The sequence below is a fragment of the Patiria miniata genome, unplaced genomic scaffold, assembly GCF_015706575.1.
Source record: "Patiria miniata isolate m_02_andy unplaced genomic scaffold, ASM1570657v1 HiC_scaffold_17, whole genome shotgun sequence".
Lineage (NCBI taxonomy): Eukaryota > Metazoa > Echinodermata > Asteroidea > Valvatida > Asterinidae > Patiria > Patiria miniata.
This window is the reverse complement of record NW_024037055.1, coordinates 6,922,251-6,949,004: the sequence shown is the minus strand read 5'-3', so window position 1 is coordinate 6,949,004 and position 26,754 is coordinate 6,922,251. Positions and strand designations below refer to the sequence as shown.

At 39.3% G+C, this 26,754-nt stretch overlaps 1 protein-coding gene across 2 annotated transcripts in view; it reads left to right on the top strand.

Annotated features, from left to right (window-relative positions):
- The window catches only part of LOC119723675 (adenylate cyclase type 2-like), an 89,846-nt gene that overhangs the window by 36,585 nt on the left and 26,507 nt on the right, over window positions 1-26,754 (top strand). For both annotated transcript variants that reach the window (XM_038194459.1, XM_038194460.1), the window contains exons 4-6: window positions 4,977-5,126; window positions 9,337-9,506; window positions 11,540-11,651. In XM_038194459.1, the coding sequence (XP_038050387.1) occupies window positions 4,977-5,126; window positions 9,337-9,506; window positions 11,540-11,651 (432 nt within the window). The remainder of the gene's footprint in view (window positions 1-4,976; window positions 5,127-9,336; window positions 9,507-11,539; window positions 11,652-26,754) is intronic.

The window sequence follows — 26,754 nt, the reverse complement described above, 5'->3', positions numbered from 1 at the left end:
TCATTAGTGCGCCATAGAATGTGACAATTGACCGGCGTGTCCGTAATTGGATTTTGATGAAATTTTTTTTCTTCGTTTGCCGGGGTGGGCCGTATGGTGACGCCGTATGCAGCCTAACCAAGCCAAGGTATGCCACGTTGCATGCGACTCTTACGATGGTTTATAATCGGATGGATTTTTTTTTTTTTTTTTTTTTTTTTTAGCGTTTATTGGCCACTCTGTCGGGCCTGTTCTTCATTATAACGTGTTTTTCACTTCGGGCTTGACATTATAATGACTTTCACGCTTCTGCACTTTTGCTTTGAGGCTGTGCGGGATGGCATGGTTAATGACTCGGACCAGAGTTGTCAAAAGTTCAGCCTCTCTTCTTGCTAATGTTAAAGACAAAAATGAATTTGTCTGATAACAAGGCCCAATTGTCTTGGTAATAAGAAGATCATTAAAATTAGAATCTGAATCTCGTAAATTTGCTGTTTTCATTTTTTCCCCGAAAATTAGAATTTAAAGGGAATATACAACATTTGCTTTTGCTGTAATTTTCTGAAATGGATGGATTGGGAGGGGGGGGGGGGGGTTTAAGTATTTTATAGCAAATATTGTTACACTGACTTGTTTGATGTTTTGGGTTCGTAGATGCTGGAAAAACCAAGAAAAACAATCATGTTCTTATAGTCTGGTTCCCTGACCCCACTTGAGATGAAACGGAGCACATTATAGACGTCAGGGAAGTTAAGGTCAAAGAATGGCTTGTAAGATTAGGGAACCAGTCTAGTTGGCTTGTACCCGTTCTTAGGTGTGTAATCGATGGCAAAAGAATATGGTAAATTTGGTAAATTATAAATTATAAACTAAAATATATATAAACTAATTATATTATAAAATATAAACTAAATATGGTAAATTTTTTCCCAACGCTGGTCGGCCGACCTGTGTTTGCTCGTAATGTGGGTTATCGGCATTTCAGAATTATTACCGTGGAAGCTTCCATCATTTGACAGCAACACACTTCACTTGCGATGTTTACTTTTTTTCAGAGCCCTTGATGGGACTACAGAATTTCCTTGGCTCCTCACCAGAATTAAAGCAGGCTAATCCAATTATACTCGGTGAATAATTGACTTTAAACTGTGTACACACGCAATAGAAAGACTTTAAGCGAGTAGGTCTTACGATAAGGCCCGTGCGTTTGCGCGTCGTGTCGCTCGCAATTGGAGAATGCTCATCCATTGTATTTCTCCTCCAATTTGCTTCAATAAGTGGCATCCGTTGCTAGGGCAGGCTGGCATTATCCATTTGATTTTGTGTGTGTGTGTGTGTGTGAAATCAACTTGATTCTCACTCCCTCTATCTATAGGTGATCCATCATTTTTTCCCCTAAAACAAACAACTTAAGAAATAACTGGGCTATTAAAAGATTCACGGCCAATCCAATTATGAAAACCAAACTCCTTTTTTTCCCTTCTCTCCCTTGTCAAATATCGCGCGGAAAAACAAGCAAGCTCTTTAAATAGATCCAGCTCTGATTTCTTTCGGCACAATATTTATACGCCACCCTTCGGGAGTGTGCCGTCTTTTATGTACAGAGTTTGAAATGGTCGGCTTGCAGTTGATGTTGATTTGGTTTTTCTTTTGGGACATTCTTTCTTGGCGATCATCGGAGGAGGATAAAATATGTCTGGCTTTTGCGAATGAAAAATATACATCTCGATAACGTCAGCCTCGAAAGAGCACATTGTGATATGATGGATGAGCCCTAGGGGAATAACGGGGTCCTGTGTCCAAACAAAAATGTTGGGTTGATCAATGTTCAGCAGGCCTGACGGCAGTTACTAGCAAGGATTCTGAGCTCATACTTCTTTTTTTCTTGCATTTTTCTTTACTTGAAATTCACAAAAATGTTCTTATCTACAGTGCTGTGCTTACCCTGTGGCTGTAGTTCTTGTATTTCGGGTGTAATCATGTATTTATGTATGTACATGTTTGTACATTGTACATTGTACAAGCATTACATTCAATGTGTGGACTTCCGAACAAAAGATGTCCACATAAAACCAGGTAGCAGCGACATTGTGTGGACTTGCCCACGTCCACACAATGTTTCCCCCTCTCTGGAAAACAGGTTTAGAGGCATTTTGGGGTTAGGTTTATCCGTGGCAAAATGAAGAGAAACACTAAAGGGGATCATAGGAAAAAAATGGGTTGAAAGAGTTTTCACAGTGTGAGTAAAATGAGTTTTTGTCACAGGTTTTTCTTAACTACATGTACACTCAAACAAAAGAATGTCCACATTAGGTATAGAACGTAAATCGAAATGTTTTTTGCGTGTTTTTTTTTTTTTAGGAACTTCTCATGAACCCTACAAAATGCCTCATGACACATTGTTATTCCTTCAAGTCAAGGGGCATCAGCTATCATCAGCCGTTACGCGTAATCATCGCCAATGGCGATGGATGTTTTTTTCGGAGCAACCGTAACATTCCCATCTGTTTCCGGCACTCCGGACAATGGGGCAATGGAAATTGCATTTCTGCCATATTAAGAATTAAAAGCCAATGCCCGATGATTAATGTTCGCACTGACTTGGCTCATATCCGCCGCTTATTGCATATTTTTTTTTTTAACCGTGCCACTACACTGCTGGTTGTAAATTAAAATGAATAGGCCCATATTGCACATTATCGGTGATTCATGGCGCTATTACTCTACATTATCGGAGTCTCATAGAACATGTTTAATAACTGAAATGTCTGGTCGGCTGTAGATATGTGAGTCGTTCTGGCGCAATGACACAGAACTGGGCAGAGGTCAAAATGAGGGTTTGCAGGTATTAGAAAAGAGAATAAAATTCTCCTTACAATACTGTTTGTTGCACTTCAATCAGACAACCCATTGAAAAGTTATGGCCGTTTAAAGTTCGCGTTAGAAATAGACATGTTAGAAACGTAAAATACTGAGAAAAGGGCATGTAAAGTTTTGAGTTTTGTAGTCGTGAAAATAAAAGATGCTAAATTGTTTTCCCTTAAAAACACTATTAATTCCACGATTTTAATACTATTTCTTTAAAATGTGTGTAGTAGACAATAACAAAGATTACAAATACCAATATTCTGAAAATCGAAAAAAAAATTGGCCCCATTTGGGTTTTTTGCTTTTTTCTCCACTACGGCCTGTGCCCAGTTCTAGTCTCATTTTGCCAGAATGCCTGACATATTTCAAAAAGAGGATATGAGATAAATTGACACTGTGGAATTCGGGTTGATGCATGTGCATGCCTTTACTTCGGGAACTTTCTACCACAAACTTGAAGATAATATACAACATTTGCAATCAGAAAATAAAAACTATGAAATACCTTACTTTACTATAAGTGAATAATATAGTCTCAATCATCCTGTGAAATCATGGAAGCTGATGTGCTTTCATTTTCTGTCAAGTGGAATTTTTGTATCAGTTTCGTTGGAAAATACTGACTTATTTCAAATACTGCTCCCAATTTACCAAATTTAGTGAGACCACATTTTGTTTGCAATCGGTTACACATCCGTAAACGGGTGCAAGCCAGCTAGTCTGGTTCCCTGACCTGACAAATAAATTGCTCTGTTTCGTCTGAAGTAGGGTCAGGGAACCAGGCAACAAGAAAATCTTTTTTTTATTCTTGGTTTTTTGAGCATCTATGAACACAGAACTTTAAACATGTCAATTTTACAATATTTGCTATAAAATACTAACCCCCCAAATCCATCCATTGCTGAAAATTACAGCAAAAGCAGATGTTGTATATTACTTTTAACTTTAAAGTCACTTCAAAATATTTACTTTAGACCACTTTTTTGTGGGGGAAGGGGGGGGGGGAAGAGGGGGAAGGTGGGGGGGGGGGGGGGGGGGGGGAAGGTGGGGGGGGGGGAGGGATGGGGGAGGGAGGGACGTTGAACCCCTAAAGCCATCTCCACTTGCCTCTTCTTATCAGTAAGACATGCATGTTTATTCAAACTACCGGTACCATTGATTATCCGTAAATTAAGTGCATGTAATTTGTCATTTAAATTTGAATCATCGTTAAATAACTTGAAAGGTTTCTGTTTACAACAAGCAATCCATTATGTTAATATAAAGGTCGCCTCTTTTTTTGGGGGGGGGGAGGATGAAGGTCATCTCTCTCAAGGCTAAAAGCCACTTTAGATTAAATGGATACAGATAAAGACAGGGGGAACGAAAGAGACCCATCAATTGTGGATAGATTGAAGAACGATCGCATTGTGATGTCTCGCCAAATTGAACAGCAAGTTTGAAAGGAGGCTTTTTTGGGGGAAACATTTCTAAAAGGTGCTGATGTTTAGCTACATAAAAGAGGACAAAACAACATAGATAGATAGATAGATAGATTGTTGCGGCAATACTATGCCTCATACAGCAATCTGATGAAAGATGGACGACAATGTTATTAAATTGGATGGAGAACGGGTAGACTTGCGTCAGAGTTTGTCATTGGGTTGACTCTGACATACAAATAAGCTATGAAGCTTAGTAGGGCTGGGCTGATTTAAATATTTGATAATCAACCGTTTTTTTGGAACGAATGTTGTATCCTGATGCTACTTTTCATCATATAGTTTCTCAATGAAGGTCAGTCATTGCAAAAATGCTGAAAAGACATGTGTCTGGGACTGAGAAACATATTTCCAATTTTGGTAGAAAGTACTTTTAAAATGCACTTGACTCTCCATAGACTTTGTACATGACGAAAGAAGTGGGGTCTGGATACTGCATTCTTTCCCAAATTCGGCCTAAGCTGTTGATTGGTCAATTTGATGTCATGCTTTTGTAATACAAAAATGGTTTACCAAAGACCCAACAGAAGGCGCCCGCTGAATGGTCAGATTGTGGAGGTCAAGACACAGTTTTGTTCTGAACAATCTGCAAAGATAATTATCTAGGGAGTACATTCATAATCAATTCTTCTTTGATTTATTTTGCAGGTTTTAGCCAACGTAGTTCTGTTCATTGGTGTGAACGTAGTGGGCATGTATCATATACAACTCTTAGACATTGCCCAGCGCCGAAAGTTCCTCGACACGAGGAGTTGTATAGAGTCCAGAGTCAAGCTAGAGCACCAGCAGGCACAGCAGGTAAGGACACCAGACTAAAGGGAGACCAGTGTTCCTTTTCCCGTTATAAAATATTTTTAGTATTATCTCATTTATTTAGAATTGGAAGAATTTTTTAAATGCACTTGATGACATGTAGACCTTTTATTTGATTTGTAAACATTATGAGCGCCATTTTTGAACAGGCTGTCACAAGGGCATAAAAATGAACGCGGTTGGCAATAGATGTTGCCCAAAATATTAACATTCTCATTATTATAACACCCTTATTATGTAAGCAAGAGGCATTTTTATTAAGTTTTTGGCAACACTTTTTGCTTATTTTGTGTCGTCAACAATCCAATCAGTGGTGGATCCAGGGGATGCGGAGGGGGCCTCCTGCCCCCGGCAGTGATCAAAATGTTCTAATATAAGGCAGTTTTTCAGAAATATCATACAAAAAACTGTTGAAATGACTTGTGAATCAGTAGTTATGGCGTTTGGCTGAATATCAGATGCTGGCTGGAAAATTTTGCCTTTTGCGAAAATTGCAATTTTCGGCAAAAATAATCCCGACGCGAAGTGGTTAACGGGAGAACTTTGAATAGTGGATAAATCACATGGAAGTCTAGCCTCAAGTACAAATAATGCAACCTTTTTCCAACCGACTGTGCACATTAATGCACATTTTGTACCATTCACTCAAGGAGAGGATTTCAGTCGCAATATCGAAACTCAAGTGAAGGGCCGTCACTTCATATTAAAAAATTCCTCTTGAGTATTTGAGGACAATATGTGCACAGTGTCCACCATATGCTTAATGATCTTTCCTCTCATGGTTGGAGACTGTTTGTAAATCATGCAAATGTGATCTCATGTGGCCAAAAAAAAAAAGAAGGAATAATTACAGCGCGTCCCAAAATACTCGCAACATTTTTTTGCGAGGCTCTAGAGTCGCTGCGGAAAAACATACCGCCATTGATTTTATACCATTTTAAGGTTGGAATCTGAACTTTATCCCTGGCGAGTATTGGTTTGATATTTAAAAGAGTTTTAAAATTATTTGTGTTCAAACAAAGGCATGTTGAAAACAAACTCAACCGATTTCAAGAGAAATCGATGATGCAAACTCAGATGCAAACTCGAGTCAACAAGCTGTTGAAATAACAAAAAATACTAGTTGATTTATTATAAAAGCACATTGAACTTGAAACTAAGAACAATATAGTGAACATATTTATTGGCGAGGCTCTAGTGTCGGTGTGAAAAACAAACAATATTGTGAATATATTTAAGGTGTAGTCTACGTGGAATGAAAAGTAAAGTAAAAGGCAATGAGATCATCACATCATGAACATGATGAAGCATTTCCACATGAGAAAAAAATTCGCATGAATGATTTTCATTGAAATTGATTGAGCTTGTTTCCAACATGCCTTTATTTTAACACGAATAATTTTAAACCTCTTTTAAAGGTAGAGTCCATCATTTGCAGCCATCCGAAAAGTAACTGGCGTAATCATTGTTGAAAAACATACTTGGTTGAAAGATAGTAAGGGAACTAAACTCCCTGTGAAATTATTCTTTCTGGGAAGCTGTCATTTTGAAGTAATCAACGAAAGAAGGCATTTCCAACGGTGATTCTTAAGAAGCACCGTAGGAAAATTTAAATTAGTAGTTCGTTTTGTTATTCAGCGCAGCGCGCACAAGTATTGGAACGACGCACATGCGCGCGCGGTTGTTATAATTCGTCGGATCAGTGCGCGACGTCGCGTATAGCTGCAATTCAAAACATGATTCAGTAACTTTTGATTTGAAATTGAGATCTTAGAATGCTGTTTTTCTCGGAATGTACAGCTGAAGCTTAGCTGAAACTTTATCAGGTTAGTTGCTTAGTATCCTTCATTGGATTTTGAACTCTTTTGTTGCTTCAAACGAACAAAATGCACAAATTACAAATGATGGACTATAGCTTTAAATATCAAACCAATACTCGCCGGGGATAAAGTTAAGATTCCAAGCTTTAAAATGGGATAAAAAAATAATGGCAGTACGTGTTTTCGCGCTGATGCTAGAGCCTCGCCCAAAAAAGTTGCTTTTCTTTTGGGACATGCTGTATATTAGCTGGAATCAGTAGGCTATTTTCCTCGTGAAATTTTCTCTGTGTTAAATGTGCATCCAGTATTCTTTTATGGAAAAAAAAATAATTTTTACCCACGATATGACCGGCCTGTTTCCATTGGGGCCCTGCATACATTACATATTACGTAGTAAGCACACTAAAAATGCATGAAAATAGGAGAATTCATGCAGGATAAAATAGTTTTATTCACCATCACAAAAAAAACCTGAATCACTTTTGGATAAGTAGTAGTAGTACATTTATTTCAATGCTGTCCTTGGATGTACAGTGTTTACAATAAGTTAATACAATATTATTACACAAAGAACAACATTTAGATTTGGTGAAGCAACAATGCTTTTGTACCCTAACCTAGGGACAGACAATGGGACAGACAGGACAAAGGACTACAACAGCAAATGAGTGTGCATGCAGGTACTAAGACATAACAATATGAGATAATTTACACATTACATTTAGAAATATGCATCAAGAAGTTGTTTTCTTAGTTTTTTGACAAATGCAGCCTGTGATGGTGATTTTTTCATAGATTGACTAAGACTGTTCCAGTAATTTGCACCACGTTGAATAAGACTGTTTTTAAACAAGGACGTTCGACTGTAGCAAACATGGATATTTTTTCTAGAAGCACTTCGAGTATTGTGTGAATGTATGTTTGATGACAACGAATAATATGAGCTAAAACAACCAGGTAATGCATTATTCATGTACTTATACATAAATTTACCTAAATTTAAGTAGTAGATGTCTTTAATTTGTAACAGATTTAGGCTTGCAAATAAGTGAACACAAATACATTTACACATTTTGTAAGTAAAATTACAAAAGCGTAATAGTATGTTTTCATTTTTTGTTTATTTGTGACATTTCTTTTTCTACATTTTTCAGTAATGCAACGTTTCCTTTAATCAGTTGATTGATTGCCATGTTTTGGAACTTTCAAAGTGTTCCATTAAAAATAAATAAATAATGAAAGGTTTGCGGAAACACCATGTGCGAATAATTTCTCAACTAAGAGAATGGTTCTGAAAAGAACCAGAGGTATAAACTCAAGTTTATTTAGTATCTCCACCATGCAAAGCCTCAAATCTTACTTAAAAATAAATAAAAATTAAAAAACGTGCAAAAAAGTTTCAAGCAGCGTAGAATTTTTCGTAATTTTGGTGGCTTCTCATCAGTTGCTTGTCTGATTCATTCACATCACAAATCGGCGGAAATCATCAACAAGTTCGTCTCTGACGTCTTTAAATCTGTTGATATACTCGCACTGCACTCAGCCTGTCCTCTCCCGTCGAAGGTTACCGACGGATTAGACCAAATCTTTTAGCCCAGGGGCGGGACTGTGGTTGTTGACAATTTAATCAGCCGACCCGGGCTCCGGACGTTGCAAATACGCTTTTCTTTCAATCTTTAGCTTGGAGAAATCTTGTTACAAGGAGACGGTTGAGCCATTCAATCCTGCCCATAGCATTTCAAAAAATAACTGCAAAAACAAGTTTGGAACAAAATTCTGAAATAATACTCAGACAAAGACTTATAAACATCAATATTCTAACTGGATAACCAAAGTCTGGGTTATTTTTTTTATAACAAAGCTTGAAATACTAAAGGTTAACTAGGAACAGTGTTTTTGTTAAGTGGAAAACATCCTTCAATATTATTTACAATTTTCAAAAGCAGCTTAAAAATTGCTTTAAACTCCTGTGTTCCCAATCTTTTTATAACGCCTTGATTTTCCTGTTCTTCCAATATTACACTCAGTAATTCCAAGCCGGTTCCTGTGGATTCCCAGATTTCCTCACCATGAGTGCCTTTTTTTCCCCCTGTCCTTCCCATGTTGCTTACAGTGGAAGTGAAGTTGGAGATCACTGAGCGATTTCCAGTTTCCTTGATTTTCCTTGAATTCCTATACTGCATGTAGTCAAACACTATCTGTTTCCCAGTTTTCCCACATTTCCCGAACAAGAGAATATCTTCTTGCACTGCTCACAGATGAAGATGCGAATAGATCAAAGTCCATTGTATTCCTTAATTGTCTGAGATTTCCCATATTACATGTGATAATCACAGTCTTTTTCCTATTTTTCCCATTTTTTCCCCTCAAACCAGGAGAGGCTACTCCTGTCAGTGCTTCCTGCACATCTCGCCGCAGAGATGAAAACGGAAATGATGGAGCGAGTCCGGGACCCCACCCAGACACGAACACAAGGAGCAGGCATGCAGAAAAACAGCACCACGCACTTCCACAATCTCTACGTCAAACGTCATAAAAACGTCAGGTCTGTATACAGATAGGGGAAAAAAATGTCTTCAAACAAAGATTTCCTTTGTGGAATTTTTGGGATGCTAACAGATGTTGATTTTGACATACGGTAGGCTTATAGAAACAGTTCTGTTGGAAATCTTCAAAGGAATGCAGGTTGTCTCACAAAAAAATCTAGCAGTCGAATCGGGCATGTTTTCAGAAAAGTTTCAGTAGTATTCAAAATCGTGTCTAATGAATTGCTGAGTAGAATAATGGGTCTTCCAAATGCTTTTTAGTTGGTTTCATTAGGATTTTTTTGTTCAAAAGATACAGCACTCAAAAAACGGGACTTGAGAAACCACTTTAGCCACTTTAGTCACACATTACACTTGAGCAAAGGAAATAAATCCTTTGTGTGTTTCTCTAACTGCACTTTCCCACTTTCAACGAAAAGTTGCCCAAGACGATTTTCCACTCTTGAGTTCGATGATGCGTAGCATTAATTTTGTTCCAATGCATTAATTTGAATGAAATAAAATTTATTATGGTAGATTGGTTATCTGACCTTAAGAGATTATTTGAAAATATTCGAAAATCCACATGCAATATACCTTTATTAATTGGTTTTCGACTGTTAGGTTTTTTGTGGGACAACCTGAAGTCCATTCAGACAAAACACTTTTGAATATCAATGTACGAGGCTGCTTCTCTACCTCGCCCACCTCAGGTTAAAATTTCAACATTTCTTTAGAATGGTAGGCCAAAATTTTCCAAATTCAGTGTCATAAATTGTAATGTAGATACCCCTCAGTGCCTTTAGGCTTAAGGAGATGTTTAAATATTTGGAATTTTTCCAGTTGCATGCCTGTTAGTGGAGTAATCCTATCTGAGAATGCAGTACTACTATTGTCTATTTTCTAGAATATATTTTGGTCTAATGGTTAATTTAAGAGCTCCCTTGGAAAGCAGTGAACTACCCTCATAAAATATGACATTAAATTAAATACATATGCTTGACAGATGTTTCCATATGGGAACGCCCGCCGTGCCCAGCCTGCTCTTAATAAAGAAACCATGAATTCAAAGCAGGTGTTCATACAGCTGGCATGTTCTGAAGCATTTTTCAAAATGTTGAAGCGCTCCCTGATCATTCATGTATTATGTAAGAATGGCCCCGGTCACTGCACTTTTTCCCTGATGGTTGGTAATGCTTCAAGGATGTTCACTGTTGCTGGGTGTATTTGTATCTATTGCTGCTCAACCGTATGGCCAGGTCCAAAGGGCTATGGCTATAATGGCTAACAGTTACACACATGTCTATGGGAAGTGACTTCAGCCGCTTCCATATTTATTGCAAGCCGCGGCTAAGTAATTTTGACGTGGCCTAAATGTACCAAAGAAAATCATAGTTAGTCGTGTGTCAGGCAGAAGGGCGTATGCGCGTACGCCCTTATGCTTGAATGCGTAATCACCAAAATGTTCCCAAAAAAAGGGCATATGCAGAAAACTGCCTCTATTTTAATGAAATGTAAACATTTTCATCGGAAATTAACTCAAGTTGTTCCAAAAATTATGATTCATGCGTGTGACAACTTGCAATTTGTACGGTAAACACGTGTGGAAAATTTGGATTCCTAATATGCGCACATCGGGGAAACATGGGAGCCTTTGAATGCAATTTTCTTAAAAAGTGATTTTTCACATCAGAACGCTCGTATGTCTGCCGGGCACCGGACTATTTGTAGTTTTTACAGGTTTTGAATTTAAAAAAAAAAACCCACAAAATTGAAAAGAAATACCCAAATTTCACTCCGATTGGCAGCCATCTCTGCTGGTGCACGATCCTTGTTCCTTAAAAAAAAGTCAGAAACATTTTGGAAAAGGAAAACCAAAATTCCATACTGATGGACATCCATGTTTGCTGGTGCATTATCCCGATGCTGTGCCATTATCTAGCCTTAAACTCAAAGCAACGTAATTAATTTTGACGCGGTTGCTTGATTACGACTTCGCTCTTTGACATTTGTCTTTATTGGTGTGTGTGTCTCTTTCCCTATGTCCGCTCAGCATTCTGTACGCAGACATTGTTGGCTTCACCGCGCTGGCCAGTGAATGCTCGCCAGCCGAGCTAGTCAAGACGCTGAACGAACTCTTCGGCAGATTTGACAGTTTAGCTGAGGTAAGTGGTAACCATGGCAACCGGGATCAGACGGTTTTCCTGAAAACGCTCTTAATTTTCTTACCTTAGTGACCCAGTGGGATTATTTTTTAAAGTCCCACGATGGCCTTTTGTATTCTTCGAGTTTGACTAACAGGCTTTTTTTCTAATATTTTGATAAATGCTAAGTGCGGGTAGAGTCTGGCGGTTTTATTGCGCAATAATAATGGGACAGCTCATGGATAGTGACAATAACACCCGGCACTGTATAACTTGGCCAAATGTTATAAATGGCCGACTATATAAGTTTTGATTACAGGTAACGGACATCCTTTCACAAAAGTCTCAGAAAGAAACTGCCAACGTGAAATATTCTACTTGATTGTAAGCAAATGAGCTCGATCGGAAATATCTCGGAAGCTGCGGGCCAACGAATTCATGTTCATGCATGAGTCATGTGATTGTGCCATGTAATTTCTCCAGGAGTAGTGTTTTGAGTGGTAAAAATGAGCTTTTAGACCCTAGTAACCCCATGACGACCATTAACCGCAGTTTGGTCATGTGACATGTTGGGGCTGGGCAGCTGATACTTTTGACAAAGTTTTGCTGACATCGGTCAAATATGTAGGAGCAATGTCAACGTTTGTTACTCACTAACTAAGTAACGGACTTACGGAGAGACATGGTGATTTGGTTAGCTGCTATCCCGCAGCTAATAATAGGATCAGCATTTTGTGAAATCGTTGTGCCTATAGTATGCATCATTTCCTCATGATGGTTAGGACTAAACCATCGCGAGAAAAAAAATGATTTTTTTTTCAAATACTACCCCTGAGAAACTGACTTCAATTTTACTTTGCAATTGCTACATATATCCTCAAATTTTGGAAGGGAGGGCTTTCAACAGATATCTTGGTTTGCGTCCAGAAATCACAGCATTCTCATAATGTCTGGTATCTACTGAGTTTAAATGTATTATAAAACATTAAAAAACATTTAAAAAAAACACAACTACCCTATTATTATGAAATACCTTACTTGACTGTAAGTGAATGTTAGTCTTAAGCATCCTGTGAAATCATGGTGTGTCATTTCAAGGAAAGCGGAACCTTTGTATCAAACTTTTAGTTGGTAAACATCCGTGAATGGGTGAAGGAATGTCAGGGAACCAGACTACAAGAACAGCAGTTTTTCCTTTGTTTGTCCAGCATCTATGAACCCAAAATTGTTAAAGGTCTTTTTTTATAACCTGCTTCAGATTTATTGTAATTTTCCTTGAATCGGTAAAAGTACATTATATTTGAAACATTGCTTCCATTACCTTTAAGTAGCATATTAAGGCCTCTTTAGTCCATCATCAATTACTCACTTGTCCTCGATCTGTCCGAGAAGTGAGTTATTTTAGGGGCAATCTGCAACGGAACTTGCTTCATCTGTGCTTTTTCCTTCTGTATGTTACTGAATGACTGTAGCAGCTGGTGTACCGGTAACTGCATCAATCAGTTTACAGAAATTGTCATTACTTGTCAAGCGGAGATAAAAAATGACAAGAAATGCACTCAATTTTTAAGACTTAATATCACGCCGCACTAATGACATCAATTTTGTTCCGCGCCATACGCGCGCATACCCAGCATGTCGTACAAGCTTTCGAACAATCACGCGCGCACATGCATGCACACTTGGCTGCATAGAAACGGTGCTGCAGGCGTGCGCGTAAACTTCACACAAGAAGTTCGTACAGCATGATTTTCCGAGATCCGGGTACTTGCTTCTATTTTTAACATTAGTGCAGAGTGCTATTCTCCAAACTCATTCATGTAAGTCAGCACAAAAAAAACAAAGCAAAAAAATAAATGTTCAAATGATAAAGGACATTCAAACATTATGTAAATGAAAAGAAAATTGTGTATGGAATAGTCTCCTCATGACAGGCAGAACAGATGCTTTGAAACATTGAGTTTCCCCTGGTTCTTTTCAGAACCACACAAACTCACAAAAGCGATCCGTTACATGGTGCAAGCAAACATCCTCTTATTGCTCTCTTCATCATGAAAACCTACAAATCACATACAAATCAATAAATATTATTTAAAAAAAAATACAATTAAACACAGTAATTTGTGAAAATTTGAGATTCTTCCCATTTTTACCCTAAATTGGATCAAATAAAGTTTCAAAAATGAACGACAAACCAAAAAGTTTGAAAAAAAAATGTCTGGAAAATCAAAATAGCAAAAAAAGTTAGTTCCCTTCTTAAAATATAATTAAATCCACCACTCACAAGTGTGCCTTTTTTGGGTGTAGTAAGGCACAAGCAAAGTCCACATGAACCCGAAGGTTGTTACATTACACCTCAGCATGCACCGGAGCAGGTGATACATTAAGGGCAGTGTGAGATCAGTGGCATTTAAGCCGCTACAAGAGCTGGCGGCGCGTAAATGGTCTGATTAACGTCATTAATGTGGGGAGCGGGCGCAGGCCGTGAGCAAAGCGAAGGACAGGAAGAAGCAAATAAACAATTGGGCCATTAAGTATCTACTGATAGATAGAGGATGACAGAATGCGAAGAAGAAAAAAAAAGAAGAAGACAAAACTAGAGGTTGGTTCGCCCGAGGTGACATCGCATGGTATAAGGACAGAAAAGTGGTGTAGAGCGTGTAACATGAAACCTCGGCAGGCGGAAGCCATTTGCGAGGCGGCGGTGACATCTGGAATGAAAGAATGCTGCTCAGCGTGAGAAAATCGGGGTAACATAACGAGGCACTGATTAACCTTAACATTATCCCGGATCAGATCTTAATGGACTCTGTTCGTGAACGCAAGAGGGCGCTATGTACTATTGAGGTCATTTACAATTTACTGGTTCGCGAGTGCTGTTCATTTGTTCAGATTGGAGAATAATCACTATAGAGACGGGACTCAATCGCCGTGAAACCAGGGCCCAATTTCACGGCACTGCTAAGCACACGATTTTCTGCTAACAGAGCCTTCGTCTATTTCATGGAGACCGTAAGCATAAGCATAGCAAAAGGCACGCTTACTTCAGAGGAAAAATTTGCTTAACTTAGTGATGTAACAATAGAAATCTCCATGCCAGCACAACCGTTAGCACATCCACGCCATAAAATAGTGCTTAAGGTTAGCCAATTTTTCTGCTATGCTAAACACACCTTTTCTGCTAACTGTTAAGCAGCGCCATGAAATTGGGCCCAGGGCAAAGAAGGCATACATGTAGTGGCTGGTTTGCATACTTGCTGCAAAGGGATGAAGAACAATGCCAAATGGAATGATGTCTTGTCAATGTCTTACAATGGTTCTTTTGGTACATTCCTATTATAAATTCGCCTTTTGCAGGGGTAACATTCTGGAGCAGTTTGGGCGAGAACCATTTAGTTGACTAGTGGTTGATTCGTGGCGTAACTTATGTCCAGTCAAACGCTGGTCAAACCGTAATCGCAAAACTTCTGGCTCCTGGCTCCCTGCTGCACATTTAGATGCGCGCAGCAATTAGTCACCAGTGTTGCAACCGTGCCCTGGCACTCCGGTTCCAAATAGTGGACTAGAGTAGTCCGACCATCCTGAGTTTGAGTGAAGTTATTCAAAACATGGTGAGCCATAGTCCTCACCAGAAGCTGTTCCTGTATTGTCATGATGTTGGACCTTCTGCTAACCAATGTGATTTAGTCTCTTGTGGCAATTAATTAGGCCTACAAGCCGGGATTGCTGGGGAAAAGAAAACCCTGGAGATTAGGAAGACGGGCAAGGACAGACATCTGAACATTGTTTGTGGATTTTTTTGGGGGAAAAAAACCTTTGCGTACACCTTCAAGCGCCAGCAAAATTAATTTTGGAAATTTTTGTATTCCTCTACAGTTGCAAAAAAGTCGGGCATAAACTGTGATTAGTCACAGGTGTCTTCCTGTCAATTTCAGACGGCGGAGTTTTTAATTATTTTTTTTTGGGGGGGGGGGATTCATTGAGAGAAACTAATTTCATAGGGGTTTTTTTCCTGGTTGATGTTTGCGAACACTCAAAATCTGTTGGGTTGCTTTTGCTAGAGGCATGACGTCTGATGAATTCAGAAATTAGATTTTCACTTTTTGTGTGTGTTCTTTCTTTGAAAATCTTGCCAAAGATAAAGGCTGGGAAAAAGAACGCAGTATCCCAAGGGTAAATTGAAACAATTTCAATCAGCCGAACTTACTGTCACTGATTATATTCCAGGATTTACGACCGGTTGCTCATACTTATCTGCGGGTTCACTTATCTGCAGTTCACTTATCTGCTGTTCACAGTAGATCCTGTATGGAATAATTCAAATGATTTCCGAAATGGCACATCAGGTTTACGACATGTGGAACACCGTAGGGACGAAGTGTTCTAGGCATTATCTTTGGCAATTTAAAGATATAGTCCATCATTTGTAATTTGTGCATTTTGTTCGTTTGAAGCAACAAAAGTGCTCAAAATCTAAAGAAGGGTACTGAACAACTAATCTGATGAAGTTTCAGCTCAGCTTCAGCTGTAAATTCCGAGAAAAACAGCATTCTAGGATCTCAATTTTAAATCAAAAGTTGCTGAATCATGTTTTGAATTGGGCCTGAATTCAGCGTCCGAGACACGTTCTCACTGAGCCGATTGCAGCTACGCGATGTCGCGCACTGATCCGACGAATTATAGCAACTTCGCGTGCGTGTGCGTCGTGCCAATGCTTGCGCGCGCTTCGCCGAATAACAAAACGAACTGCTAATTTAAATTTCCTACGATGCATCTTAAGAAGCACCGTTGGAAAGGCCTTCTTTCGTTGATTACTTCAAAATGGCAGCTTGCCAGAAAGAATAATTTCACAGGGAGTTTAGTCCCCTTACTATCTTTCAACCAAGTATGTTTTTCAACAATAATTACGCCAGTTACTTTTTAGATAGCTGCAAATGATGGACTATAGCTTTAATACTTGCTTTAATTTCTGACTTGTGTTAATACTTGCTCCAGTACATAAAACAGAAAAGAGTGCTGTGTTATTTTTTCTTGGGGGGGGGGGTGATATTTTGGACTGACATTTGGTTTTGTTGCCCGAGTACAGAACAGACATTCTGATGACTGATTTGGCGATCCCTCTTAGCCTACCGCAAAGTTGACATGCCGATGATACCACTGTCAGTGTTTGTTTCTGCGGCTGCAGGAATTTCTTCACCGCGCCGTGAATCTACACAAACTCAAAGCCTTAATATAATAACTACCATACATCAGCCTCAGGTAGAAGCATGATTGAACCTTCCCTCAACCTCTATAATTAGCATGGGTGGGATAAAAATAGAATAAATCACTTTCATTTTTGTCAAAAGGGTTTTGGAAAAATAATTTGAGGTTATTTTAAGGTGTGAGTCACATAACTAGCGCCAGTAATGAATCACAAGCTCGTGTGATTTAAGATTTGTTTCAGCTGTGGGAAAAGTGCAAGCAGCGATTAGGTAAATAGTTGCGAGCAGTCGTGTATTTTCCCGGCTCGAAATAAAATAAATATTGCAAACGGCAGCGAGGCGAAGCTAAATAATTCAGAATTCATTCTGACAATGGCATTTCCGAGGTTGAATTGGGCTATGAGCATGGCATAGTCAGTTAAAAGAAACTTTAAAATTGTTGTAATTTTGTAAAATAGGAAAGGACTTTGCCTTATATAGTATGGCAAAAGTCTGTGGAGTATAATGCACATTTTTCAAACTGGAGGAAACAGTTTCCAGTTGGTTAAATGGTTACTGTATAAACTATACTTGCCTTTTATAAAAATTATTAAACGATGATGAATAGATGGCCATGAATCAATTGTTGACTTACGATCATTTCTCTCCGGAAAGAAGGTTTAAGATGGGGACCGTAGAGAACAAGGAACGTTTTTTGTTTCATACTCGGAGATCCCATTGGACTATGTATACATGCCTTGGCATGCCATTCGTACATTATACAGGCGCGGCCTGTTTGCTCAACCGTGCCTAATGCCGCCACATATCTCTTGATGAAACCCATCGTCTGGGATGGGTCGTCCCGAATTCCCCAAAGAGGATCACCTGACCCCATCGGATATCTCCCCGCTGACTGAGAAATCACACACCTCTTTTGCGGTCGCCGGGGACCTGACTGCTTGAACAATGGGCCAAAGATGCCGCATCGCTCCGTTGCTTGTCACACTTGCAAGTGTCTTGGTGTATATTACCGTCCAGTTAATCTTGGAAGGGAAGAGCGGAGGAGTGTTGGGGAGGGAGGGTTGCCCTTACATGCCGACATCCACCGTGACATTTCAGAATGTTGAATATTTGATGCCGTGCCTTCATCGTGCCCCTCTTTAGATTAATACTTATGGGATATTAGCGGGCCCAGTCGCGCTGAATGTTTCAAGTCCCGTAGCGAGACGATTCATTATTCAACTGACGGGAGTCGGAAATGGATAGAAAGGCGATCCGACGGAAACCCGTCGCAAGAAGTTTTTCTCATTGGGACTCGATGCCTTGATGCGCACATTCAAGGGAATACATATTCTGTTTCAAAAGCTTCAGCGCGTGTTGACAATCATGTAGAACTGAATGTGCCAAACTCATGAACACTGTACATGTAACTCAGTATGAACAAGCTCATATGCAGGGGAAGGAATGGGGGATGGGGAGAGGGGGGGGGCATGTTCCAGATATTTAACCAGATTCGAGGAGTTCTACTTTATTTTGTTATTCATATGTGATCTCTCTCGTAAGGTTCTGTGACTTCTGACTGTCATCCTTTGAGCAAAGATATTAACAAACTGGGGGTCTTCCAACAAAGTGGTAAACTAGCCCAGTTGGTAGAGCACTTATACTGTGATTCAGAGGTAATTGGTTCTGATCCCGCTCTGGGCATTTTCTTTGGCCAACCATATATAACTTTTGATTTATTTTACTTTTTTTCATTAAATATTTTTTTTTTTGCAGTTTTCAAAGTTTTTGACGAAGCGCTACCATACAAGCCCTGTCCCCACCCCCCAAAATGTAATAATTTAATCTGCCAGTGTCCAGCTGTCCTAGTTATTATAAAATCTTTTGACATTCGCAAAGATTCTTGGGTATGGATGACAAAACAAACCAGGCAGTTTGTGCACAAACTTATGGGGACAGTGAACCAGCCAAAAATTAAAACGAGGAGCAATCAAATGAAATTATCAACTGGTGCACAGCCCTGTAGGTTTGTGCACTAATTTTCTAGTTTTTTGTCTTCCATACCCAAGATGCACTAGAAATATCAAAAGGTTAATTATTCCAATTTTCGTATTCTCTGTGGTTTCCTTCTGCTTCTAAGATTTAAAAAGTTTCCTTCCCACTTTTGTTCATTGACCTATTTTATCCCAATAATAGTTTGACCATGCTCGGTTTGCTCGGCGCAGCATGGGCAGATGTTACAATGACATGACATGATTTAAACCAGGCGTTGCACTCGGCAGGACACCGGTGTAGTTGGGTCACACCCTTCAGCACTTGGGCCGTGATCTCACCTAATAGAGTTACAAGTACGAACATTGGTAATCTGAGTCTTCTAATCACCCATAAACAATACCTTCCTATTTAATGAGACAAACCTTGCTCAAAGTGGCAAAAGACTGGTTCCAAATACCCTGTGAAAATGTCCTGCTCAGATGGTATTGTTCAAAGAAAACCAATCAGTGAAGGTAATTTAAAAAAGTGTGTCTGCTGGCACACTTTTGTTACATGTATTAGGAATGGAATCCTGTTGCGAGACCCCAAAACACTGCATACATTTTTTTTTTCTGTTTTCTCATAATGTATAGTAGCTACTGAGCTAAAAGTTCAACAGCAGTTAGTTTTCTTGTGCCCTATTGAAGATTTTGAGCGATTTTGTTGCTTCAAACTAATGACATATGATACATGTATCCACAAAAAAGTCATCCAAGTTCAATTCAAGTCACAAGCTATTCAAATGACAATTTGTCATTGTCCATCTACTGCTACTTAATGGTGTGGTGCTTATATGGCGCTTTATACCAAAGTTCTCAAAGCAATCATTACCCCTGTTCACCAGGTCATGAGACCAGTTTTTTTTGCAGCAGCTCGTGAGCAGTGCATTTTGGTCTCTACCCTCACAGGTTCCCTGTAAGGGTTTCAACCCACATACCATGGCATGCGAGTCGAACACTGTATTCCATTTGACCATAGCATTCTAGTTGTTACCCAGTCTTGGTCCAAACCTAAGGATTTGGAGTTTTTTCCCCTAATTTAGCCAGTTCCCTGATAAGCAAGGTAAACCTTCTGTGGCAGTAGAGGTTGCTTTCCCCAAGATGAATCAAATCCAATAACGGGAAAGTTGGCAGCGCTGCCCAGTAAATTCTGAGCATTACCCATGCATGCTATATGCGCCTGGGGGTATCCTATATGATAGCACTGCCCAGCTGACATGTGACCGTCAGTCAGTGAATCAATCAATCAGTGAGATAGGTACAAGGCGACACTATAGACCATTATATGTTGCGGCCATCTTGATTTTTTCCATTCAAATCAACGTAACCAAAGCGAGGCTGGAAGGAAAATTAGTCTGGTTCCTTTTTGCACAAAAAAACCATTATCATTCAGTACTGTAATTAGATACAGGGAACATGACTGAAATGGTGGCAGCATGATAAAGGTCTATTAAGGCTTGCCCTGTGGACCGACAAAAATGTATATCTAGTGATTTGGGCCACAGTTTGTATTGTAAACTCATTAGAGGTCAAAGCTGGCATCGTGACTATCCCTTCACTTGTCTGACGAGGGACGATGATCGACGACCGACGACCTCGGTTATCATATCTGTGTTGGCTTTGCAAGATGTTTGTAGAACAAAATGAAACGCTCTGTTAACTTAATAATAAGGTTGAGTGATGATTAACTATTGCAGTTAATGAAAGTTCATGTCTGGTGCATGCATTACAAAAAACAGTCAACCCCCTCCTCATTGAGATAATTTTTTTACAGATGAGTTGCATTTTGATCACAAAAATATTCTACTTTCTAAATACATTGGTAAGAATGTACATTTTGTAATGAGCAAAGGACATTACAACATGACCGCATTATAATTCATTTGGATACGTAATGTTGTAGGTCTCGATCTCTTTTCTCCATCTTTGTCACGTCTTTGAAAATATTCCTTTTTTTTTAAGAAGCAAAACAAAAATTTAACCAGGGAGGCAGTTTTACCCTTGGAATTGCTAGCACCTTTGAAGGTACTTGTTTGTCATCTAGTTTGGCCCGTCTTACTAGTAAACCAACTTGTCTGACTTGTCAAGCCAAAACAGGATTTCCTGTCCAGCTTGCAAAAAATAGTGGGAAAAAAAGGCTAGAAAAACCCGTAGCCGTCAGCCTATCCTTGTGCACCTGAATGATTTCCCCCGGCTTTTTTTGGAAATCAAGTTGACAAATTCAGTCAAGATAGCCATCAAATCGCCGCGAAATTGACAGCACAGCACTCAGCTGAGCAAATACTTGTTCTATGAGAGAGAGAGAGAGGGGGGGGGGGGGCCGGGGTTGAAGACTTCCCCCTCCCCCCCAAAAAAAACCCCCACAAAACAAAAACAAAAAAGAGAGTTGGGTGTTTGATTTTGTTAGAAGTGTTGCAGTCACATCACCTGTGTCTACATTCAATATAGAAAATTCCCCCCAAAAAGCATTCAATGTATTAACTTCTGGATTTTAATGAACTTTTTTTTCAAATCAAGGAGTCAAGTTCTGTCCACTAATAACAATAATAATAATATGGCACTTATTTAGCACTTTACAAAAAGAAAATATATAACCAGAAATCATAGTAAGAGGGGAAATTAAAAGTTAACAAACAGTACGGCAGATAGGTGATGGGATTGTGCCTTTGATGAAACAAGCATGAAATTTGGCACACAGTCATAGTACGTCATGAGAAAGATATTTGGCTATAGGGCCATCGCAGACTTGTCCTTTGAAAAAAATATAGGTAGAATAACAGGCAATGGCAGCCATTTTGAATATTTTGAAAATTGCTTGTTATTCTACTTATATTTTATGCAAAGGACAAATCTGTGATGGCCCTATATCCAAATATCTTTCTGAAGACATACTCTGACTGTGTGCCAAATGCCATGCTTGTATCATCAAAGTGAACAATTCCCCCAAATATACTCCATCTGCCCCACTAAAAGAGATCAAAACCTGAGAATGTGTTCAGTATCCATATGGATTTAGAAAACAGGTGAGTTTGAGACCTTTTTTTGAAAATCTGAATGACAACTAGGCTTGGATGTGACATGGATCTCTGCTAAATTGATTAAAGGATTTTTCCATACAATATGTGACTTGTGTCCCAGATCTTGTTGACCCAACTAGTTCTTGCAGCTGGTTACACATTTTGCAGTGTTTACTTTCCATTTTTTACGCAACAAAAATCAATGACTGGGAAAATAGCAGATGTGGTTATTTGTTCAGTAAAGATCAGCCTGTGCAATGATGGAGGCAAAAAGCTACTATTGCAAGCTGGTCTCGATGTCGCAGCGAGGGTTGGATCTTTGCATATGGCGATCGAATAAAACCCGACAGTGGGCGAGCATCCAAGCAAATTGTTGTTGTTTTGTCTATTTACAGCAGTTAATTTCATTCTCAAATCATAAAAGGGTTCATGACATTATTTTTTCTTAGAAACACCATTTTGTGCAACTGTCTACTCCTCTCAAATGTATGAAAACTATTTGACATCCCTTTTTGGTTGATTTTACTGAAAAGTGCATTTACAACATTAAAACATTTTCCATACAACTGAGGGCACTGTGGCCGTGATGTCATTTCAGGAAGACACTGTTCAGTTTAGGGATTTTGCTCAATGAAAACATTTGTTAGAAAACTTGGCTCATTGGCCTACTGCCGTGCATCGATACAATAATGAATCATCACCGAAAAGAAAATTTAACGACAGCAAAACATTCAACATTCTGGCAACTTTTGGAGCTGAAATAGCTGTAACATTGAGGTTTCTGCCTGAAATGGCATCAATTACATTACATGCCTAGCGTGGACATTTCTTTTGTTTTCGTGTAGTTAACAAAAACCTGTGAAAAAAACTTGTTTTACTCAAACTGTGAAAACTCTTTCAACCCAGTTTTTTTCTATGATTCCCTTTAGTGTTTCTCCTCACTTTGCCACTGATAAACCTAACCCAGAAATGCCTCACAACCTGTTTTCCAGAGAGGGGTAAACACTGTGTGGATGTGGACAAGTCCACACAACGTCGCCGCACACACTCCCTAGCTCATGTGGACCTCTTTTGTTCGGAAGTCCACACAGTGAATGTAATGCTTGTACCACAGCAACGAAGAAAGTCTTTTAGCATTCAGAGGCAGTTATTAGGTCACCAACTGCACCTATCTCGTGTGAAACGTTTGGATCACGTTTCGAAAGGATTGCCATGTTCAAAATGCTTCGTTCCACATGTTCACAAAGCAGATTGGGTGAACAAACAAAAAAACACACATTACATCCTCCAGAAAAGCAAGCAAAAACACACCTGGAGACATAACACGCTATTAACGTAAACTCCCTCAAGGTGACTTAAAAAAGCCGCCTAAACATGATTTTCACCAAACATTTGTAGAACGTGAAGGATAACTTAGTTTTTGTCCCTCCCTTCGGGAGGGTCTCTTCACTTGTAATTTGTCCTGACATCAGTTGTCAGTTGCCCAGAGATGTTTTCATAGCTGATGGCTTTTTTTCCCCCCTGCAAACCAGCAACTCTGTCAGTCGCTGTAATTCTTAACGTCATCCCGTCTTCTTTTTTCCCCGGCTAAACCTGATTTGTAGCATGTTTTTTGTTCGCACTTAAGAGAGAGATTGCCTTGGCAACACAGACTTAATCTGCGGAGGGTCTTTGCATATGAATGCGTCCCTCTGCCTATACACTCTGCCTCGTGAAAGAGCAACTTCTGACGTATTTGTGAGGCCCCTGGACACTTCCCATTGTTGGAATTCCGTTCAAAATAAAACGGACAGTTGCTTTTCAGTTTATTGTTCTGACTTCATCAACTACAGTGGCTGACATTTATACGCTAAAAATAAAACACAAACAAAGACAATAGCATACAAAGGGAATAAATCTTTTAAAAAAGAAGAATTTCAGGGTTTTTGCTTGGTTTTTACCACTTTTTTCAACAAGAGAATTAATTGCCCTGCTTCTCGTAACCTCTTTATCCTTACTTCACGATATGCTTGTTTTTTTTTAGTGGGTTTGGTTTTAGTGAAAGGAAGAGGCGTGGTCTAAACATGAGGATGAGGTCTACACACAAAAAGGGGTGTGATCTACACCAAAAAGGGTGTGGCCATAGAAAAGAGGGTGTAGCCTTAACAAAAGGGTCAAGTCTGAACTAAAGGTGTGATCTAAACAAAAGAGGGTGTGGTCTGAACAAAAGATGGTGTGGTCTAAACAAAAGAGGGTGTGGTCTATAGAGGTAGAGGTCTAAATATGAAAAAGAGGTGTGTCTTTTGCTCTCTATTGAAATGTCAGTCAAAGGTGATTTTCCCAAGACCAGTTGTTCATCACTTCATTTTGTGATCTTTTCCACATTTTAATTGTAGTATTTTATTTCAAACCAGGTTTGCATGAAACCTTGTAAGCCAAAAGTGGTGTCTTATGGGTATCATTAAAGGGAAAATACAACATTTGCAAACATCAAAAAATAAAACTACCAAATCATTTTGAAATACCTTGCTGGACTGTTAGTGAATGACAGTGTAAAGCATCCTGTAAATTCATGGCACCTGGTATACTGTCATTTTCAAGAAAAGTGGTATTTTTGTATCAATTTCCAACGCTGATCGGCCGATCAGCGTTGGAAAAAACTGGCTTTTTTTTTTCAAATACTGGCCCCAGTTGACCATCGCACTTGTTTGCAATCGATTACACACCTATGAACGGGTACAAGCCAGCTAGACTGGTTCCCTGACCTTACAATTCCCAAATATATGTAAACTGCTCTGTTTCTTCTTAAATGGAGTCAGGGAACCAGACTACAGGAAAATGATTGTTTTTCTTGGTTTTTATAGCATTTTCGAACCCAAAACCTCAAAAAAGTCAGTGTAACTATATTTGCTATATATTTCCAACCCCCCAATTCCATCCATTTCTGAAAATTACAGCAAAAGCAAATGATGTATATTCCCTTTAAATGTCATTTGTGTATTTTGTTCATTTGAAGGAATAAAAGTGCTCAAAATCTAAAGAAGGGTGCTGAACAACTAACCTGATGAAGTTTTAGCTCAGTGAATGCTGTATATTCCGAGAAAAACAATATTCTAGGATCTCGATTTCAAATCAGAAGTTACCGAGTCATGTTTTACATTGCGCCCGAATTCAGCATCCGGGACACGTTCTCATTCAGCCGATTGCAGCTGCGCGATGTCCCGCTTTTCACCAATGAATTATAGCAACTGCGCGCACGAGTGCGTCGTGTCAATGCTTGCGCGCACTTCGCCGAATTGATAAACGAACTAGCAATGGAAATTTCCATGAATGCGTCTTTAGATGCATCGTTGGAAATGCCTACTTTCATTGTTTTCTTCAAAAACGACAACTTGCCAGAAGGAATAATTTCACAGGGAGTAATAGTCCCATTACTATCTTTAAACAAAGTATGTTTTTCAACAGTAATTAGTCAGTTACTCTTTGGATATGTAGGAATGATGGCAAGGGCAAAACGAAACCAATTTTTAATTTTTTTTTATGTGATATCGCAATAAAGGCAGGCAATGAGTACACCACCATCTTTTCCTAAAAAAAACATTGGTTAAAGTGGTCAGAAATTGCCTCAGATCGCACCACAGAGCATCTAGAATCCAAAAAAAAATTTGACCCATTTTTTGGGGGGACCAAAAATTTTTTTGGCCCCCCCCCCCAAATTGTGTTCTGGATCCGCCCTTGAATGATGGACTGTAGCTTTAACATGCATAAACACTTTGGAAAAACAGCTCAGGCTGTTTCTTTACAACATGAAATTTTGACATGTGTCTGAACCCAAGCTGTCAACCGGGCATCACACATCCAGTGAATGTCTGTGAAAATTGCCGGATGCAGTTTGTGTTTGCGCTGTCACGACGCATAAATCACATTTGTATGGTTGATTTGTCCAACTATATCGCCGTTGGTGGGGGTTTTTTTGTAACGCAAACTAACAGTTTCTATGGAAACTCATCCTAGCCATGCATATGATACCCTCCAATGTTCTTATTTATAATCTCTCTACAGCATGTGTTTCAACTACCTTCTGTCAATTTAAAAAAAATAATTATGTATTTGTTTTTAGTGGAGGGGATTTTGTGCTTTTTCTTTTTTGTCTTTTTTTTTTTTGCTTGCAATGCGAGTTTCTGATAATTTGACAAGTTGATTATTCCGTGTTGCGCCTTCCAAGGTGTGTGCGTGAGCGAGTAATAAGATTCTTCAGCTTTTCCTCAACAAACTTCTCCCCTCTTTTCGTTTTCCCTTCTCTTGATTATTTCTCTCCATCAGGGCAGTCAGGGTTGGATGGCTGAGCAAATTTCGAAGTCCATGGATCAATAGAAAGGCAATCTTTTTGTAATTTAGACACATAACGGCTGTCACTTACGAACCGTCCGGCGGCGATTTATCGCTTACCGTTCCAAGTTGTGGCCAATATCCTGCGAGGGACGTCAGTTCATATGTGCTACTGTGAATGTTAATCAACGGCACGCTTTATTACATTTTTTGGCAACATGATATCATGTATGAGTTTTAGTGAAAACAGCTGTCGGAAATTTAATTCCTGTACTTGACAGCAACTGAACCCTCGCCATGTAGCTTTTTGTGCTGAAACATGCAACATCCTGTGAAATTTTTGTCAGAGAGTTCAGAGTACAGTATAGGTTGGGGGGGGGGGGGTTGACATTTGCCCGCCCGCTTTTGGATACCCCACTAAAGAGGCGTGCATGTATACATACAATATGACCCTCCAATTTCAGAAAATGTCCCGCCGCCATTGAGTCAAACTGAAACACTGGCACAAGTAGTGTCGCTGTCTGTCAAATGAAGCACACATAGTGCCCTCAAGTCAGTGACAAGCTTGAAGTTCAATGATAAC